General features: G+C 45.5%; 1 protein-coding gene across 3 annotated transcripts in view; it reads right to left on the bottom strand.

Annotated features, from left to right (window-relative positions):
* Window positions 1-20516, bottom strand: part of DCC (DCC netrin 1 receptor) — a 1362689-nt gene that overhangs the window by 338055 nt on the left and 1004118 nt on the right. For all 3 annotated transcript variants that reach the window (XM_053300600.1, XM_053300601.1, XM_053300602.1), the window contains exons 10-11: window positions 4138-4286; window positions 1828-1966 (exon numbers count right to left, since the gene is read on the bottom strand). In XM_053300600.1, the coding sequence (XP_053156575.1) occupies window positions 1828-1966; window positions 4138-4286 (288 nt within the window). The remainder of the gene's footprint in view (window positions 1-1827; window positions 1967-4137; window positions 4287-20516) is intronic.

The following is a 20516-nucleotide window of genomic DNA, read 5'->3' as shown; positions in this document are numbered from 1 at the left end:
AAAAAATAAAAAAATAATGTCGCATGCATGGGGCGTTACTAGCGGGGCTGCCGGGCAGGCCGAACACAGGCCGTTGTTCCAGTGGCTCCACCCCTGCCTCCAGCTGTTTTGGTACTTCAGCTCCCAGCATCCCCAGGCACAGTGGCCAGTAGTCAAGAATGGGAGTTGTAGGCCAACATCTACAGGAGGGCTGAAGTTGAGCAGCCCTGGACACAAGTGTGGGTGGAAGAGGAGGTGACTTCTGCCAGAGCCTGTCTGCAGGGACATGAGTTCAGTGTGCCCCTTTAGTGTCTCACACACACACACACACACACACTCACTCAAGTTTCCTCTGATGAAGGTATTTGAAATGTATTCAGAATTATTAAATTATAATTGCACCTAATTTGCTTTCACTGCCATCGATTTCTTTTGTTTGCAACTTGCAATCACTTGACTTCTGGGGGGACACATTAATCGGAGGTTGCTGCAGCTATCTGCCTGTGAGGTAAAATTAGGCAGGGGAAATTATCCAGGGTAGCAATCAGGGGGGAAAAAGAGAGCAGGAACTGGCAGACCTTCACACTGAGTGCAGAATGTTTGCAGGTTCAGGCTAACACTCAACCTCTCTAAGTGTCACAGGCGCTCTCTCTTGACCCTTTTTGCTCAAGAAGCAGCAAAACTTTTGGAAATACTTCCTGAAGTTAACTTTTCAAACATCTACATGAATAGCAATCATTTTCTTCTTCCTCTCTTGATGATCTTGGAAGGCAAAGTTCAGTGCTTTGGGCCACCGTCCTGCTCTTCAGAGTCTGAATTCAATCTCCATAAATTATGTACAATATTAATTTTTCCCTTGATTTTTTGTTTTGTTTTCATAATTATATGGATGAGGTACTTTATTCTGTTAAGGTCTATTTTGTATTACAAAATGTATCTCAATTAAATAGATAGGTGCAAAGGGGCACTTGAAAATATATTAGAAGAATGTCAACTGTAGAAATAATAGGCTGTCCCTCCAAATAAGGCAGTCACATCACTAATGAACTTTACAAAGTAATGAACACTGCTTACAGTAACATCTGCATAATGGTTTGAACCGCATATCTTTGTAAGGATTATTTGCACCCTTAAGGATCACCTCACATGACCAACGATGGTCAATCACATGGTTTGCTCAGAGGAGGAGGAGTCACTGATCCGTGTGGCATTTGAAGGAGGAAGGAAATGCTCATTCTTATAAAAAGCTAACAGAAGGGGGACCTCAGTCAGCACTGTGCAGCTGATTCACTAGCTGTCCCCCATGTAGTTGCATGCAGCTGACATCACTGAGGGTAGGCAGCCACTGTTCTAGTCCAACACTTCTCAAACTTGCTTTCTCAAATAATGTACCAAAGACAACCACAGGGCTCTGTGGTCGCCAGGAGTCGGCACCGATTCAGTGGCACAATTTACTTTTACAGCTCCCATTGGCCATTGTGGTTGGTGATGATGGGAGTTGTAGACCAATAATATATGGAGACCCAAGTTGGAGAACTCCTGCTCTCGTCCATAGTCCGAAGCTTATCCATCCAGACCTCTAAACTGCAATTGCGCTTTTGGAATTTCAAGGCACATCCATGGAGTAAATAACTGACCCAGACTGCCCCTGAATCTGACAGTTAGTTCATAAGAGACATTTTTCAGCAGACCAATCTACCAGGTGTTTGATGTATGAATGGAAAATTCAAGATGGCAGCTCTCAGGCATAACAAGAGAGCAGCAAATGAGGACTGTAAAGCAGTCCGCTCCATGCCTTCCCCACTTTCCTGCGGTCAGTTTGTTTGTTTGTTTATAGCTCCGCCTTACCATCTGAAAGTGTCCTGACTGTCAAGTCTTCAGTTGAAACACCGGGTCCATAACGATTATAAGCCAGAAAGCGTAACGTGTATTCTGTGAACTTCTTCAGCCCTTCCAGCTTGTATGATAGACCATCCACTTCTATATTCTGGGCACAAAAAAACCCCGAGAAAACTATTACTGCACAAAATTACTAGTCTACTGATCAGACCACAATGCTAGCAGCTGAATTAGACATTCCATTGTTTATTTTACACATTCAGAGACACCTAAGCTTGCTAATTCACTACTGTGAACCATGGCACAGGATTAATTTATCCAGTACAAATTAATGGTGTGTCATATGAAGAAGGAATTGTCTGTTCTGAGTCGACTGCCAAACTCATTGGATAACCCTGAGATCTAGTTTTTTATTCCCTCTACTCCATAACTGCATAAATTTATAACCTCTCCCAGATGCTATGGAAAGCAAGCAAGGAAGAGAAAGGGGAAGAAACTAGGGGGAAATGAGTCAAAATAGCACAGTGAGGCATAGAAGCCCACTTTTAAAGCATATTTATCAAAAGGCTCAGGGCTACTAAACAACACACAGCCATGGTGAAAACCAAACACATCCACAGTGATTTCAGCATGGGCTTCAGGGTAAAAGCTTCGCTTCACAGTTCAGTGACCATAAATTAATGTTCCAGCAAATTCCAGCTTAAGGTGAAATTCCTCTGTCCATACTTTGGGATTCCAGCTGAGTAGAATCTATACAGAAGCCAGTTTTTAGGAGGACTTACTATAATCTGCTACAGGCCTGTACTTGCCAGGTCTGGACTGAGAGAGACACTGTGGATTCCAATAAGCCATCGGATTTTGTAAGGGTTACATCAGAAGTGCTAGAAATGCAACTGGAATCTTACACATCGCCATGCCCAATATTTCGGCAATGAAAATAGGGAAATGTCTATGAGTCTGTAGGGGGTGTGGCCAAGCAATCAGAGAGATGTGGTGTATAAAGTATAGTGGCTGTGGGCAAGCAACCTAGGAGGCAAGGCATGCAACGGTCGTGGCCAGGCAACCTGGAGGCATGGCATATAATTCCGACTATAAGCATACCACAAATGCAGAACAGGTGATAAAGTCCACTCAGACCACATTGTTCCAGATTAGCAAAGCAGATGAAACCCATACTGTCCAATACATCACAAATGAAAACGGGGATGTACTTGTAACAGCCCAATTTCATACCAAGAATGGCCAGCCAAGACGAATCCCTATATGTTTCCGTCTATATCGGGAAGCAGCGATATAGGAAGATGCTGATGTTGGAAGTGAAGGACTTTGCGCTGTCTCATGCCTCAATGACAGAAGGGGACAAACTAGCCCACTGGTCAGAGGGCTAGAGGGATCAAGACATTGGTCATTCCCCCACTCTACTGCTCTGACAGTATCCCTTTGATATGTAGATTGCTACTCTCAGGGACTTCTTTCCTTCCTGCCTGCCTCGCTTCCTCTCCTTCCTTCTTCTTCTCCCTAACACACATGCTTTCTTCTCTCTGCACCATGTGTGCACTAGCTAGCTAGATTAGAGGTACTATCTCTCCACTTTCCTATATAGAACGGAGTTCTCCAATAAAGCCTAACTTATATTGATTTGAAACTATGAACTGGCTCCAAGTTTATTTTGGCTCATAGCATACACGCATGTCTGCGCAGACTCCGCTGTGTTTTGCCTCTGTGCACTCCACTGTAATAGAAGGGTATCTCTTACCAGAGAGAATTTCCAACAGCTGAAAGGCATAATCTCATACTGTGGAGGAGATGGCAATGGTAAGCCCCTCCTGTATTCTACCAAAGAAAACCACATGGCTCTGTGGTCGCCAGGATTGAAAACCAACTTGATGGCACAACTTTACCTTTAACCCCCACCCACTCTGACCCATTGCTGAAGACCAGATTCCACCCACTATATGCTGAACACTGCAGAGGGCCTTAGTGTTGTGCACCCACTGACAGGCAGGACCACTAAAGCCATGATGCATATACCCACCCACTTGGAGATTTAAATGTTGGGGACTCTGGGGAGGGAGCCAAATCCTGAAGAATGCCCACTATGGCAACTCACATGAAAATAACTCAACAGGCATTCCCAAGCAGCAAAAATGGGACAAATTAGGAATGACGATTTACCAGGGACATATTTGAGAACACAGGAACTGTCCCTATGAGAGAGCTGTTGCTTATGACACACAACTGTGGGTATGTGAGTTTATCAGATAAATTTTGCCCCTGAAAATGGGCAAAAAATGGAGGTAAGTTGATTAAGTTGCTCACCTGTTCTTTCCCAGTAGCTACTTCTGTACAGTACAGTCTATATCCTTGGACTGGACCATTTGCATAGGCAGGAGGTTCCCATGTAATAAGAATTGAGGTAGGTGAGGTTGATGCAGCCCGTAGATTTTCTACTGGTCCTGGAACTTGCACTGTGTTAAAAGAAACACAGATGAAAACAAAGAGTCATATATAATTACATGTATGCATCATTTTTTTAAATTTATTACTGCATCATCAGTGTACATGTCATCTTACAGGATTACACAGAAAGCAGAAATGTCCTGGTTCCCAAATCACTTACAACAGACAGAGCCTTCTCTGTAGTGGCCCCCTCTAGAAGACCCTCCGCAACATTTCCTACTTGTCCCCTTGCTGCTGACATTCCAGCACATGTTAAACACACACTTATTCTGGCAGGCTTTTGCTATTGCTCCCAGAAAAATGATTTTAAGGCGGTTTCAAACTTTTAAAATATCAGTGTTCTATATTGTAATTTGTTTCCTATTCCCTATTTTTATCTCATCATTATGTATGCCATCTTGGAATGCTAATAAAAGGCAGGATGTAATATTTTAAAATATCACCAATAGCAACAATGGGATGTGCCAATCCTTTCCCTAAGCTATTTGCAGGGGGAAAGTGATGGTAGATAAGGGGAGTCTTAACCTTGCAACCCCCCTGCTCCAGGTACTTTCTCCCTTACTGTTGTAAATATGTTAGCTCGTTTAACCCAATAGGATTTACAACCCCCTTCAGCACTCCTCCTGTGAGATAACAGAAAGCAGCAGCGAAACTGCAAGGAGAAAAAGAAAAGGCTCACAAAGAAAATAGTAAATGAATTAAGTCCCCTGAACTGAACTAGGTACCCCCCCTAACAATAACTGAGTAATAAGTGAAAAGAAAACACAAAGCAAGGAATGAAATGAGCGAAGGACACAGAACAAGGAATTAATGGAACAAAGCAGGAAAGCATAAACAAGGCAAACTGGAACTCAGGAAAGTTTGGAATTCAAAGAGAACACTGTCTGTGCCCAGCAAAAGTTGCAAACAGCATCTGAGTAATTGAGAGACTGCTAAATATATATGGCTCAAGAGAACCAGCAGCCAATCAGGCTTCCCTGAGTCAGCACTTCGGCTTCCTCTCGTGATCTCCTGCGCCTGCATGACTCCCGCTGAGCTTGCCTCTTGAGATGTCTTCTCAAGACAGGTGAAATCCCAGGCTCCTCCCCATCAGAAATCATGTCTGGCAGCTGTTGCGAATCCTCAGCTCTAGAGTCTGGTCTCCCTGCCAAACCCTGTTGCTGTGCCTCTGAGCCCTCGCTAGCAGGCAAATCCTCCTGCTCTGACTCTACTGAGTCAGAAGTCTGAGCCATGACACTTGCCCACAGTGGTGGCTGGTGGCTCCAGGGACTAAGACAGTGCTAGGCAGGGCAGGTGATGGGTGGAGCCAATTGTGGGCAGCTGTGGAAGTGGAGCCAGGACTAGGCGAGTGCCTTAGCAATACCTGGCAAAGTGTAGATTTGTAGCTAATGAGTGGGATCAAAATACAAACACACACACAATCACACACATCTCAATAGCTCATCAGCAGAGAGATAGAGAAATATGGAAAACATCAGTTGCTCTATAGCACTTAACAGGACTACAGTAGTGTGTAAATTTGTATCTAACATGGCAGGATCAAACATAAACATACACACAGAGGAAAAGAACTGTACAAGCCAAAAGTAAAGCACAAACCAGCTACAAAAGGCTACTTCTGTGGAATGTAAATGCATTCTGAGGTCACCAGGGCAGCTCTATCTGCCTGGAAATTTTAAAAATGAATAGTACTAATAATACATACAAGAGAGAACTAAGCCAGAGTGGTAATGTGGTTAGGGTGCTGGTCTAGACTGGGGAAATCCAAGTTCAAATATCCATTCAGCCATGAAAGTCACTGGGTGACTCTGGGACAGCCACTGATCTCTCAGCATAACCTTCCTCATAGGGCTGTTGGGAGGATAAATGTAACCATGTGCAGTTGTGCACCACTCTGGACTTCTTGGAAGAAGCACAGGCTATACATTTAAAAGTGAATGAATCTATATAAACCACAGGTAAAGCAGACACCAGCTAAAAAGCTGCAAACAAACTTTGTGGCTTCTTATGCCAGTTTCTAACCTAATTAGTCCAGTCTTACAGTTTTCTGTTCCTTCCAATGTTTTATGGCATGCCATTTGGGGAATGGGCCATTGTGCTTTGCAAACAGATCAGAAAGGAGAGCAAGGGAGAGAAAGCAGAGTTTGCATTCCTTCCCTCCAAACAAAGACGCCAGCAAAACAGCAGACTTACTAACAGCCAGCCAGCCAACCTACTTACTTTCTAACCAAAATGGTGATTGGATTCTTCTGAGTAGCTAAAAGAAAAAGATCCCCCCACCCTCTAGACACTCTGAATGGCTGCCTAAGGAATCAATCAGCCTAGTCCCTCTATGATTGGATTATAGGGCATTTCTAAGTCCAATCACCTTGCAGAACAAAAGTGAGCATGCTTATTGGCTCCTGCCTTATTATTATTATTTTAAAAGATTTCCGGCTTTTCATTTGTTCTTTCAGATTGTGCTCCTGTTGCCCACCTCACAACTCTTAAAGCAACAGCAGGCTGCAGGCAAGAGCAGTAGGGATCAACAGAGGGAGGAAGTAGACCTACAAAGTGGAGGCAGAAACAACATGGCTGACTGAGAAATTTAAAGTGTGCACTGTCCACCTTGCCCATAGATAAGATCCACCCCTGTTTGCCTTGCAATCATATGCCAGGGAACCCCCAGTGGGAGGGGGGATAGCTTGGGGGAGGGTTCAGGGAGAAAACAGAGTGGGGAAGGATTAAGCATCCCTTCCCCTGAAAACTGCATTCTCTCCTCCACACTTTGCATATGCAACTGTTCAGGAACAACTGGCATTCTCAGACCTTTGTCTGCTATCAATATCAAGTCAGAGCACAGAAACATTGGGAGCTGCCTTATACCGAGTCAGACCATTGGTCCATCTAGCTCAGTGCTATCTACACTGACTGGCAACGGCTCTCCAAAGTTGCAGGCAGGAGTCTTTCCCAGCCCTACTTGGAGATGCTGCCAGGAGCTGAACCTGGAGCCATCTGCATGTAGAGCAAATGCTCTACTTTGGAGCTCCAGCCCATTTTTCAGAAATGCCGCAAGGACTACCTAGACTAGCTTTCAGGAGTGAAGGATATTTTAATGTTGCTCTACTCTGATCAAATGTTATTGTATTTTAATAGGATTTTTATATTTCCTTGTTATCTACCTTAAAGCCTTTGGGGATGGGGATCTATAAATCTGACAAAAGACACAAATACATAAATAAATGGGAGGAATCAGCATTAGAAGTCCCTTCAGAGTTTTTGTGTGTGTAGCTAAGTGCCTATTACAACAACCCATATTCTCTGTGGCAAGAGAGATAGCCAGCACAAGGATTGAATTACGAACATTCCCTCCCGCACAGCCTTTAAAATACAAAAGTAGAAATCAATGAAAAGCTGACAGCCCGGTGTCATAAAAAAAAATATAAATGGACTTTAAAAGGCATTTAATATTAATACTCAGTTGTGAAATCAATACCGTTAGAATGTTTTTTCCCTTCAATTCCCTAGCTTTCTATTTCATTACAAGACAGACAGTTGAACTGATGTGTTTTACTCCTCAGCATGCAGAAAGTCCTCAATAATCCCACAAATTTCCACTGTTAAGTAACAGTTCACTGAGAAATTACCATTTATGGCGGGCTTTCCCCTCCTCTTATAAGCTCCTTTTGAACTGAGGACTGAGTCAGACCTTCCCAAACAACACATTAGACTGTGAGCATATGAAGAGAGCCAGTCTGGTGTGGTGGTTAAAGAACATAGGACCAGCCCTGCTGGATCAGGCCCAAGAAGGACCATCCAGTCCAGCATCCTGTTTCACATAGTGGCCCACCAGATGCCACTGGAAGCCTACAGGCAGGAGTTGAGGGCATGCCCTCTCTCCTGCTGTTACTCCCCTGCAACTGGTACTCAGAGGCATCCTGTATGGAAGTGGCCTATAGCCCTCTAACTAGTAGCCGTTCTTAGACCTCTCCTCCATGAAGTGATCCGAACCCCTCTTAAAGCCATCCAGGTTATTTTCTGTCACCACATCTTGTGGCAGAGAATTCCACAAGTTGACCATGCATTGTGTGAAAAAGTACTTCTTTGGCTGGACCTAATTTTCTTGGCAATAAGAAATTTAGTCCAACTGTTGGACTAGGACTGAGGAGACCTGAGTTCAAATCCCCATTCAAACTCACTGAGTGACTCTGGACTAGACACTTATCTCTCACCCTAACCTACTTCACAGGGTTGTCATGGGAATAAGCATAGTTATTGCTCCAGGCTCCTCGTATAATATTACCTACTCGGGCCGGCAGCACTGCTCCAGGGTCTTACACAGGGACACAGGGAGCTTCCTACATTCTGGTGTAAGACCCTGACCTTATACCAAGTCCAACCATAGGTCCATCTCACTCAGTATTGTCTACACGGACTAGCAGGGGCTCTCTGAGGTTTCAGGCAGAAGGCTTCAAGCAGCCCTACCTGGAGATGCCAGGGACTGAACCTGGGACCTTCTACATGGAAAGCAGGTGTTCCACCAGTGAACTGCAGCCTACTTGGCCCTGCAACCTGAGATCTTTTTTAACTGGAGATGCCAGGGATTGAGCTTGCGACTTCCCACAGCCAAAACAAGACACTCTGCTGCTGAGCGACGACCCCTCAACCCAAGTCAAAAGCCATTAGGCAGCAATGGGGAAATAGGCCACCCTGGCTCCCCCCTATGGGGAAAAAACCTCCCCATTCGATTGTAGGGCTTTGTCTCCCATAGCAGTCAAAGGAAACTAGTGCATGCAAAAAGGGTTCTGATATGATTTATGATTCTGTTTCTTTGCGAGAAGGAAAGCTCATTAAATGGCACACACCAAGAGAGTCATTACAAATTCCAAAGCTGAACTGGTTTTAAATTTATGGACGTCAGCATAAAAATCCTGATTGGTAAACATTGGATGAAACCCAATTCCTGACCTATAAATGATTGTCTCTCTCACATATGGTGCGTGGCAGATATTGTCAAATTAATACACTTGGTTGGGGCTGAGAGAAGGTAGAGGGACATTTTGTCTTGAGAAGAGAGAGCAATGGAGTTCACCATGTCTCTGGAATGTTACAGGGTTTTCTGGAAGGGAAATTAAGGAAAACTGGACTTCTGGATTCTGGGAGGTGTTTCTTTCTTTTTTTTTAACATTACATGGGGCAACAGTGTTTTTATCTCTGCACCTTCTACACTCCGCTGAGATGTTCCTCACTTCTGAAATTCCTGACCATGCATAATAAAGCAGCCTTTAAAAAGTGATACCGCTAGTAATCTAACCAAAAGAGGAAACTTCTTATAGGTGAGAGAATTATTTAAGGCAGTGGGGCACTGTTGGCAGGTGAGAGAATCAGGTAGAACAAATTTTTAGTTTCTACAAAGAAGAAGAAGATGTAAATCTGGCAACAAAATGACAGCTCTGGGCTGGTTTGCAGGATACCGTCCCTGGCACATGCAATTATGAAGGGGTCATGTCAGCATCAGGGGCTGGCAACTCTGCCAAAAGCCCAGTTTTCTGCATTTATGAGTTTCTTCAATCCACTTGCCCCCACATATCTACTTGCCTACCAAACACGCACACACACACACACACACACACACACACACACACACGGAACATGTGCATATTGATTGAAGACTGAAAAAAAAATTAAAAAGCACAACCATAGAATTGGAGGTTGCCATGAGGGTCATCTGATCAAGCATTAATGTTAGTGAGGCACATTAGGGCAAAAAACTCCAACTTCACATATACACTGAAGGGGTCTGAGCTGTCAGTGACTGACCAGGAGAGGGATCTTGGAATCGTGGTGGACAGCTCATTGAAAGTTTCGACTCAGTGCACAGCAGCTGTGAAAAAGGCCAGTTCCATGCTAGGGATCACTAAGAAGGGGACTGGAAATAAAAATGCTAATATTGTAATTTATTTTTTATTTATTAGAGACATTTAATATACCGCCCACTCCGAAGACTCCGGGCAGTGCACAAAAACATGCAAACAAGGCAACATTAAAAATTACATTCTAAATTTAGAACTATTTATTTATTTATTTAATTAACACATTTTTATACCGCTCTGGGCAGTTTACAACCAGATAAAAATGAGATAAAACAGTAGTTAAAAATACTAAAAACTAAAGTAACTAACAAAAAACAAATAGGTAATGCCCTAATAATGCCCTTAGACAAATATTTGTGCAGCCACATTTGGAGCACTGTGTACAGTTCCCGTCACCATTCCTCGAAAAGAACATTATAGAACTGGAGAAAGGTACAGAAGAGGGCAACCAAGATGACCAGGGGCCTATAGCATCTTCCTTACAAGGTAAGGCTACGACACCTGGGGCTTTTTAGTTTAGAAAAAAGACAACTGAGGGGCAACATGATAAGAGGTCTGTAAAATTATCATGGTGTGGAGAGAGTGGGTAGAAAGGAATTTTTCTCCCTCTCTCACAACACTAGAACCAGGGGTCATCCCATGAAATTGACTGCCAAGAAATTCAGGACCAACAAAAGGAAGTACTTTTCCACACAACGCATAATTAACCTATGGAATGATTTGCCACAAGATGTGGTAACTGTCACCAGCATGGATGGCTTTAAGAAGAGTTTAAATAAATTCATGAAGGACAAGTCTATCAATGGATACTAGTATTAGGGCTTTAGGTCATCTCCAGCCTAAGAGGGCATGCCCTCACTTCTTGCCTGTGGGCTTCCCAGAGGCATCTGGTGGGCCACTGTGTGGAGCAGGATGCTGGACTAGATAGCCCTTGGGCCTAATCCAGCTCACCTGTTTTTAGGTTCTCATGATCCAGACCCCTGCTCAGTGATAGGGGTGTGCACAGAACTGGTTTTAGTGGTTCAGTTTGAATTCGAACCATACCTCCAGTCCGCAAGCCGGTTCGGTCAAACCAGCCAGTAGTCTGTTCCTTTTGGTTGAACCGAGTCGAACTGGTTCAACCCAGTTCAACCCTTTTTGAGGGGCTCTGATTGTAAAAGGGAGTGTGGTGAGGATTCCTCTTTACAAGTACAGGGAAATACAGCCTTTAAAAGGGTTTAAAGGGCAGCAGCGAGAGGGCACCACAACGGCCTCGGCAGTGGTGGTGGCAGTTCCTCTAAACCCTGCTGGTACCCCCCACCCCCACCCACAGCAGTGAGGGCTGCCAGCATCCTGGTTCCAGCCCCTGTGCACGTGCAGAGGCCATTTGCATAACCTCCATGCACATGCTGATGCAATTTGGCACACATCATATGTTTTGAAGGGAGCTTTTGCACATCAAGAGTGAAGTTCTGAAAATCCCATGATGTAGCACAGCGACACAACCTTCTAGCACTAATGTAACACTGATCATTGCACAAGCACAGCCCTAGTCAGGGTTTCAGCCATAGAAGGCCAAAGAAAGCTGGCATCTTCTGTGAGCGCCGATCTCTTCTCCTTTGAGGAGAGATGCAAGTTCGCACGCCTGAAACATTTCCAAAGCTACTGACACACTTAGCCCTAATAATGATCCGCAGGATCCTTTCTATTACATTTCACTTCCCCTTTCAACAGCCAGTTGTCATCCTCAACCTCCACGCTGAAAATATTTTCAGTGTAACCCCTTTATGAAGCCATTTGTGTTTATTGATAATAGAGAGCATGCTTTGATTGTACATGTGTTTCTCTCTTCATTTCCTCCTGTCTCCTTGCAGTTAACAGCTTTAATGACATTTTTATAAAACCTGCTTCTCAGCCGTGTGGGGTGACATGACTTCAAAAAGCTCAGAGGCAATGCAATTATTAACATAATGAAATCCCTGCTCTCCTGCTCTGAACATGTTTAGAGACATGAGAGCTATTTGGCAAGGGAGAGGAAATATATGTGCACGTGCACAAATGCAAAACTTTGCTGCTGAGCCATCCAGGTTGAAGCTACATCCTAGGAGAAGGTGACCCCTGACTGTTTTTCACATCTGCAACTTATCATCATCAACAACAATGTTGTTATTGCTGCTGCTGCTTCTGCTGCACCATTCATGGTCATGGTGCTTTTTTTAAAAAGTGCTAAGTTAGTTCCCTGCCCCATGCAGTCTAGAAAATGGGTATGCAGTCTAGAAAATGACAAGGGAGACCACAGAGGAGTGAAGGGGAAGAGGCAGGAGTTAACGGGGGGAAATGTGTCATTATCACAGTTGCTTGTACTTAGGCTCAGTTATAGTACACCAGGGTCTTCTGGGGTATTTTAGGTGTCCATGACTGAGTCATGCCAGAGGAAGTCTTAGATTGACTGATTGATTGTATTGACTCATTCAGACCTGGTGGAAGGTAATGGTCAAGAACAGGAGCTGTGAACCAGACAGTTCCTGGTTCAAATCTTAACTCGGCCATGAACTCAACAGAGGTTCTTAGGTAGTCAACAATCAAGTGGTGTGAGATCTACTTCTGACACAAAGGAAATAATAATAAATGACCTACCTTAGGGACATAGGGACATAGGAAACTGCCATATACTGAGTCAGACCATTGGTCCATCTAGCTCAGTATTGTAGGACCATTGGTCCATCTAGCTCAGTATAGCTCAGACTGGCAGCAGCTTCTCCAAGGTTGCAGACAGGAATCTCTCTCAGCCCTATCTTGGAGAAGCCAGGGAGGGAACTTGAAACCTTCTGCTCTTCCCAGAGTGGCTTCATCCCCTAAGGAGAATATCGTTCAGTGCTCACACATCAAGTCTCCCATTCAGATGCAACCAGGGCAGACCCTGCTTAGCTATGAGGACAAGTCATGCTTGCTACCAGAAGACCAGCTCTCCTCTCCTTACCTTGCTCTGATAAGAATGGGAGATATACCCAAGCTGATTCCCAACATCTTTCAAGTAAACATGCAAGTTATTCATCAGTGGAGAAATGAAAATATGAAAGCAATCTTAGAGCCTGATTTGTTTTCTTTTGGGTTACATCAGAGAAAACAGTCTTATTCAATGAGAGAACAAATAGGATAACACTGTTCTGCTCTGGTTGCTGGTCATGGAGAACTCGCTACCTCCAAGCCTAGCTAAGTTTGCACATGCAATTTGCGTACAGCGAATGCACATGCAGATCTGGATGCACGTGCAATGGTTCACATCTTCAATAATACACTTCCTATCTGTACCATGCATTTGAGGGAGCTGTACCCAGATTCACCTTTAGAATGAACACATGAATACATGTTTGTTCACACAAAGAGGCTGTTCACACGAGCAGCCCTACCCTTGTGCGGGCTTGTGCAGCCCTACTGGGGTAGGGCTGTTTGTGTGAAGCACCAGGATCATGGCTGGTCCTGGCAGTGCCCCACTGGGTAGCTTTCCCTGGGCTGCTACCCAGGTAGATGGGTGCGAGCATGCCCTTCTACCAGGGTATCCTGCTTGTGTGACTGTTTGGCCTGCCTGTAACCCAAGGAGACACAGAGATGGGCATCTAGAGCACCCGGCCTGAGGGGGAATCCTCCAATACACCGCGCTTCTCATGCAGTGCATTGTGGGGATTCTGGAGGCCAGGCAGGGTTTCCCCGGCCTCCAGAATGCCGTGCCGCTCACCAAAGCAGCGATCATGTGCATGGCGGTGTGGCGTGGCAGAAGACTACAGGAGATCGTGGAGGGGGGAGGTAGGTTTACTCCTGGCTTTCCCCCAGCCCTCCCTAGCCACTGGGGATTGTGGTCGTGTGAACAACCTTAAACACATCTATATGAGTACAGATACCTGTACACACATACAGCATAATGTCCGAATAGAGCTAATTTTAAGCTGGAAACTACACATTCCCCTGCACTTCAAACAAGCTCAGTAAGGAGACTCTATTTTTTTTTTTTTTAACAGAATGTAATGCCAGTTCATGATCAGGGCTGTTGCAGATATTTTCCCCCAAAATAAAAATGGGAAGTAGGTTGGGGGATTTGTCCTCAGACAGAGACATGTAAAGATAGTGGAGGGAAACTTTCAATAAGATTAGTGCCATTCATCAAGGGGATCTCTCATTTCCCTAGATTCTCTGTCATGGGATGTGGTGATGGCCATCAACTTGGTTGGCTTCAAAAGGGGCTTAATCAAATTCATAGAGGACAGGTCTATCATTGTCTACTAGTCTTGATGACTATAGGCTACCTCCAGGTCCAGAGGAAGAATGCCTATGAATGCCAGTTGCAGGGGAGCAATGACAGGAGAGGGGGCATGCCTTCATCTTCTGCTTGTGGGCTTCCCTGAGGTCTTGTGGTAGCAAGCATGACTTGTGCCCTTAGCTAAGCAGGGGCCAGCGTGGTGTAGTGGTTAGAGTGCTGGACTAGGACCGGGGAGACCTGAGTGCAAATCCCCATTCAGCCATGATACTAGCTGGGTGACTCTGGGCCAGTCACTTCTCTCTCAGCCTAACCTACCTCACAGGATTGTTGTGAGGAGAAACTCAAGTATGTAGTACAGCACTCTGGGCTCCTTGGAGGAAGAGCGGGATATAAATGTAATAAATAAGAAAGAAAGAAAGAAAGAAAGAAAGAAAGAAAGAAAGAAAGAAAGAAAGAAAGAAAGAAAGAAAGAAAGAGACTTGATGTGTGAGCACTGTAAGATATTGCCCTCAGGGGATGCAACCGCTCTGGAAAGAGCATCTAGGTTCCAAGTTCCCTCCTTGGCAGAATCTCCAAGATAGGGCTGAGAGAGATTCCTGCCTGCAACCTTGGAGAAGCCACTGCCAGTCTGTGAAGACAATACTAAGCAAAATAGACCAATGGTCTGACTCAGTATATGGCAGCTTCCTATATTCCTATCTGGTGGGCCACTTTGGGAAACAGGGTGTTGGACTAGATGGGCCTTGGGCCTTATCCAGAAGGGCTGTTTTATGTTCTGACACCAAATATCTCCTAAAGTTTATTGATAAATTTAAAAAGTATATATAAATTAAATTAAAAATCAAAATTTATTAGAGGGTTCCTCTTCAATCAATACACCTGAGAAATGTTGAGCAAGGCCAAGAGAGCTTCAAAAAGGCAGAAATGTCTCAGGTTTGCACACAGACACAGACACAGACACACACACACACACACACACACACACACACACACACACAACACTCACCCTTCAGTGGCAAACAACGTAAGATGAGATGAGATTAAATAATCAGATAAAATAATATGACAAAAGCTGATACTTCTAAGTTCTGCAGTGTTGGTACTTTTAAGCACTGGAACGGTAACATTTCACAAGTCATTTTGGTAAGTATCTTGTGGTGGGAGGGTGGGAAAACTGTTTAAAACCTCTGAGCCAACTACCACCCAGGAAAAAGACAGCTAACACCATTATGGAAAGAAAGATATGCTTGTGCCCTATCTGCTTCAAACATCAGAGACTCCTCCACTTACTGAACCACAAAGGTGATGATTATGCTGATTTTAGCTCTGGTATTCAAAAGATAAGAAGTTCATTACCTCATTGGCAGATTTAGGCTAGTATGGAGAAAGCTGGAAGAAGACAAATATATTTCCATAGTGAGCTATCAAATGGAAGTTTTAGAATAATCTCGAAAGCATCTGAAATTGTTTGTGTTCTCTCCTGAAGGGAGAGATTAGATCAGTTTTGCTTTACAGTAATTGCCAATTCCTTTCAGATTATGTCAAGCCAGCAGTGAACAAAATGCACAGCCAAGCTTACTCAAGGACTACCTAATCACAACTAACCTTTGATAGACCTAAAGATGAAGAGAGGAAATTGACCATGGCCTTTCCACAGTTTCGAAGTGGGAAATATTTCATATTGAGAAGATGATTTGTCCCTTGGATAGAAACACATCTTGCTCACAGAACATATTCAGAAGCTAGAGAGTAAATCCTTCCCTGAGATGTTACAGCAAAAAGATTGGATGCAGACAAATAGCTTCCCCGCTCAGTTCCACATTGTGAAATCCAGACCTAAATGAGATTGTCAGAAAGGAGTCCAAATGTCAGATCCAGGCAATGGTGTCTACAGAGTCCTCCAAATCCCAAAATGGGTTGGGATAATCACTATTAAAATAGTAATCATTAGCCACACTGTGGCAGAAGGGAGGCTTTGAGGCACAGTGAGAGTCTCTCTCAGATCCCACTATGTGCTCCAATTGAGTGCCTTTCCACTCTGCCCTCAGGACAATTCCAAGGGTAACAGAATTGGGCACGTTACCATTTTTTCAATGACCATAGCCATAAGCAAATATTCAAGTTGATATTACGTATACCCACTGTCAAGATCTATCTATCCATCTAATTCTCCTAAACGTACCCCCGAGACTTGGCGAGCGGCTGCCTGGGGGACAGTGACAGGGATGAGGAGAAAATGGCAGCAGTGACTGACCGGCAGGAAGGGAAAGTGCCGCCAGTGGGTGGGGAGGGAAAGCCCCCGCAGCCCAGCCCGGCCGGTGGTGAAGGAAAGCGCTGGCCATGCCGGCCGGTGTGGGAAACCACTCCAGGGGAGCTCCAGGGCAGTCTTCAGGGAAGGTGGGTTTAACTTACCTTCCCTGCAGATGATCTCCGTTCCTTCCCTGGGCGGGCAGATCGCCCACCCATACAAGGGGCGGCTCACCTGGAAGCTCCAGGTGTCGGGGTGCGGGATGCACCACCATGTGTTACCACCCTCCCTGGAGCTCCAATCTCATGAGTGTGCAGTGCATTATTGGGATCCGCCAGCACTCCCAGCAGTTCACATGCAAATGCAAAACTGGGCTGGGCTCTGTTAACCTGGTTTTGCACGCATGTGTGAATAGCCTCACTATCTATACTATTTATGGGTTATATTTAAAAAATTACCTTATGGTAGTAGGAGATGTTCTCTTGCCAATAGGGAGATAAGGAGATGATGATGATAGATAGATAGATAGATAGATAGATAGATAGATAGATAGATAGATCCTATATAATAAAAGGCTAAGTGAGTGGCCGTGGCTTTGGAACGTTGGGGATCTGCGTCCCTGCCTCCCTGGGCTGTTCTGTCCAGAAGAGCCCAAGGGACACAGGACCTCAGACACCAGTGTCCCACAGCCATGGGCGGCCATTAGCCGGTGTGTGGCGGCGGGGGAAAGTGGCCGAGGCACGGCGAGAGGAGGCCGAGACAACCAGAAGCGGCCGCCCTGAAAAAGGCGAGGGCAATGGCGGCGGGGGAAGACCGAGACGGGGGACAGGGAAGCTGGGTGAGGTGGCGGCGAAGCCGCCAACGAGGCCCCCGCCTGCTCACAGCCGTCGCCCCCGCCTGCTCACCCACCCTCCCAGCTGCCCAAAATGAAGCTGGGCGAGGTGGCGGCGAAGTCGCCAACGAGGCCCCCGCCCGCTCACAGCCGCCGCCGCCTGCTCACCCACCCTCCCAGCTGCCCAAAATCACCTTCCCCGCTCCCCCCCCAAAGATTAAGGGCCAAAATGGCCCATGAGAAGGTCGCCGCCCCCGCCTATCGCCCTCCCAGCTGTCGAAGACCACCTTACCCGCTCCAGCCCGAGGGAAAAGAGAGGAGCTCACGAGCAGAGCTCCTCTCTGTGCTAAGTCACTGCTCAAACTGCCGCTATGGACGCAAAGGACACCTATTGCGTCCATTGCAACAGTATGGGCAGCAGCTTAACACAGAGAATAGCTCTGTTTCCGAGTTCCTCTCTTCTCCTTCGGGCTGGAGCGGGTAAGGTGGGCTCCGGCAGCTGGGTGCGCGGGAGGGCGATAGGCGGGGGCGGCCACCTTCTCATGGGCCATTTTGGCCGTTATTCATCCACCCCCCCTCCAAAAAAAGTAAAAGCAAAATAAGGAAGAACAAAAACAGAGACAACAACAAAACAAAAAGAGAGAGGGGACAAGAGGGGGGGGGGAGAGACAGAAAGAGAGAGAGAGAGACAGAAAAGACGGGATAGAAAGCTAGCGCCCGTTATCATAACGGGCTTAAAAATACTAGTTATATATATAACCTGAAAATTTCCTTAAAAGCTGGTAATGCACCTGATTCTGTTACTCTTAGAATTGGCCCTCCTTGGTGAACAATCACACTCCCTGGATCTCTAGCAGCTAAGTCTGTGTCCTCATTTTGTTCTTGGAACAGTCGTCTTGTGCTTGCATGATCTTTCTGGCTACAGATTCTGACATGGACACAGCAGCCCTTAAAAGCAGACATGGATGCTTGCTCTATAATTTGCTGGTGCTGCCAAGCACCGAGAGGTACTGTGCCATAAGCAGGTGGCACACATGCATCATGCAAGAAAGCAGAAGCACTTCTGGCCAAATGGAAGAGGCAGTAAGCCATGTATCCTTCAAGCTTTGCATCTGATTTTGAATGTGAAATTTCTTAATGGCATAATAGCATTGGGGAGCAAGACGGACACCAAACCCATCGGTCCCATTGCCCTTCATGCAATCCATGCAACTAAGCAAGGTATGGAGTTCCATCCCGGATGGCCTATGACAGGGGTTCCCAACTTGTGGTACTCCAGATGTTGCTGCTGAACTATATCATTCCCAGCCACAAATTGTGGCTGGGAATGATGGGTGTTGTAGTTCAGCAGCAACATCTGGAGTACCACAGGTTGGGAACCCCAGTCTATGAGAAGGCTAGTAAGAGACTCTACAGTGAAACTCTTCACAAAATGGAGTATGCAAAGAACTGGGCAACATGATCAATGATTACCAGTTAAAGCCAAGTAAATAATTTTATGATTAGAGTCAGAAGCTGGTTTCGTTCGTTGTTTTTGTTTTGTTCTAAGAATAACTTGCTAGGCAGTCATTATTTTAAGTACAAGGGAATCCTTGCATAATTACTCTAAATGTTCCTGTTCTAATTAGTGATGCTATTATGATTACTGATGTTGTTTTCCCACTACAATCATGCCAGCTCCCAATTATGCCAGCTCACAATTTACCTGGAAAGGATATTACAAAAGTGTATGCTCCAGTTCATTAGGTCTTAAAGCAATCTCTCCACAAAATGCAATTAGAAGAAATGTCTCCCGCAGTAAGTGACGGCTTCTGTCAAGGAGAAAATACAGCCATCCTACAGTATTGACCTCAGTCCACCTTCCCTCTCTGCCACTCAAGGAAAAGGGGTTCTGGAGTTAAATTTGGGGCAATGCAACTTTGAGAAATTGCAACACTGAGGAAAAGATGAGCTGATTTGCGGGGGTGGGGGGAAGAGAATACACAACAACATACATTTATGAAACATAATTACTGTACATAACCAGTTCTTCCTCCAAGAGGTTTAGAGTGATTTTTGTGATTCTGAGGCTCTGCTCATGATCGGTGAGAAGAGCCATGTGAGGGGTTGTGAGGAGAGCGGGCTAAGCCTGCTCTCCCCGCAGACGAGCAGTCAGTCTGCTCCGGGTGGCCGAACCAGCCGCCCACACGACTGCCGGCTCTGTCACGGAGCCAGCGGGGGCTGGGAAGTTTGGGGGCTGTGCGGCCCCCGGAAGCTCCAGCATGCCCTGCGTGAGCGCGCAGGGCATGCTAGAGAGACCCCTGAGCCGGGAGGCTACTTTTCAGCCTCCCAGTCGGGGGAGGGGGTGTCTCCTCGTGAGTTGCTGTGGCGTGGAGCCACGCCATGGCAACGCACAATAAAAATGACCGGGTTTGCAGAGCGCTCGCCGCAAACCCAGTTTAAGGGGAGGGGTAGTTTGGCGGGTTAACCGCCTGGAAGACACCAGGCTCACCTGCGAGCCCAGTGGTTCTCACAGTCCACTGAAATCAGGCTAAGCTCCCCTAGCCAGATTTCAGTGGACCGTGTGAATAGCCTCTCTTTCTTTTTATGCTCACAACAATTGTGTGAGGTAGGCTAGGCTGAGAGAGAATGACTGACCCAAGATCATCAAATCAGTTTCAGACTAAATGGAAATTTGAACCCAGGTCTCCCCAGTCTAAACACATTACACATTACACTACATTAGCCCAGTTCACATGTTCTGTTCAACATTTGTTCAATGAGTGTACAGTATATACAGGTACAGAATTCTATACAGGTACAGATCAGCTATCAGATATTATGTTGAATAGAAGTACACTTTCTATCTGTATCCAGCATTTTAGAGGGCCCGTAACCAGGTTCACTTTTAAAATCAACACAGGTACAGTCTTTCACACAAAAAAACTGCACAGGCTTCTGAAAGCAGGCACAACATAATGAGCCCTTTCACATGAGCATTGGGGGGGCATGTTTTGGTTTTTGGGGTGGTGGTGGTGGGGAGATCTCCTACCCTGTTTCCCAAAGTTCATCAGAACCTTTGTTTGGCTTTGC

This window comes from Hemicordylus capensis, chromosome 2 (assembly GCF_027244095.1).
Source record: "Hemicordylus capensis ecotype Gifberg chromosome 2, rHemCap1.1.pri, whole genome shotgun sequence".
Taxonomy (NCBI): domain Eukaryota; kingdom Metazoa; phylum Chordata; class Lepidosauria; order Squamata; family Cordylidae; genus Hemicordylus; species Hemicordylus capensis.
This window is presented reverse-complemented; position numbering and strand designations above follow the sequence as displayed.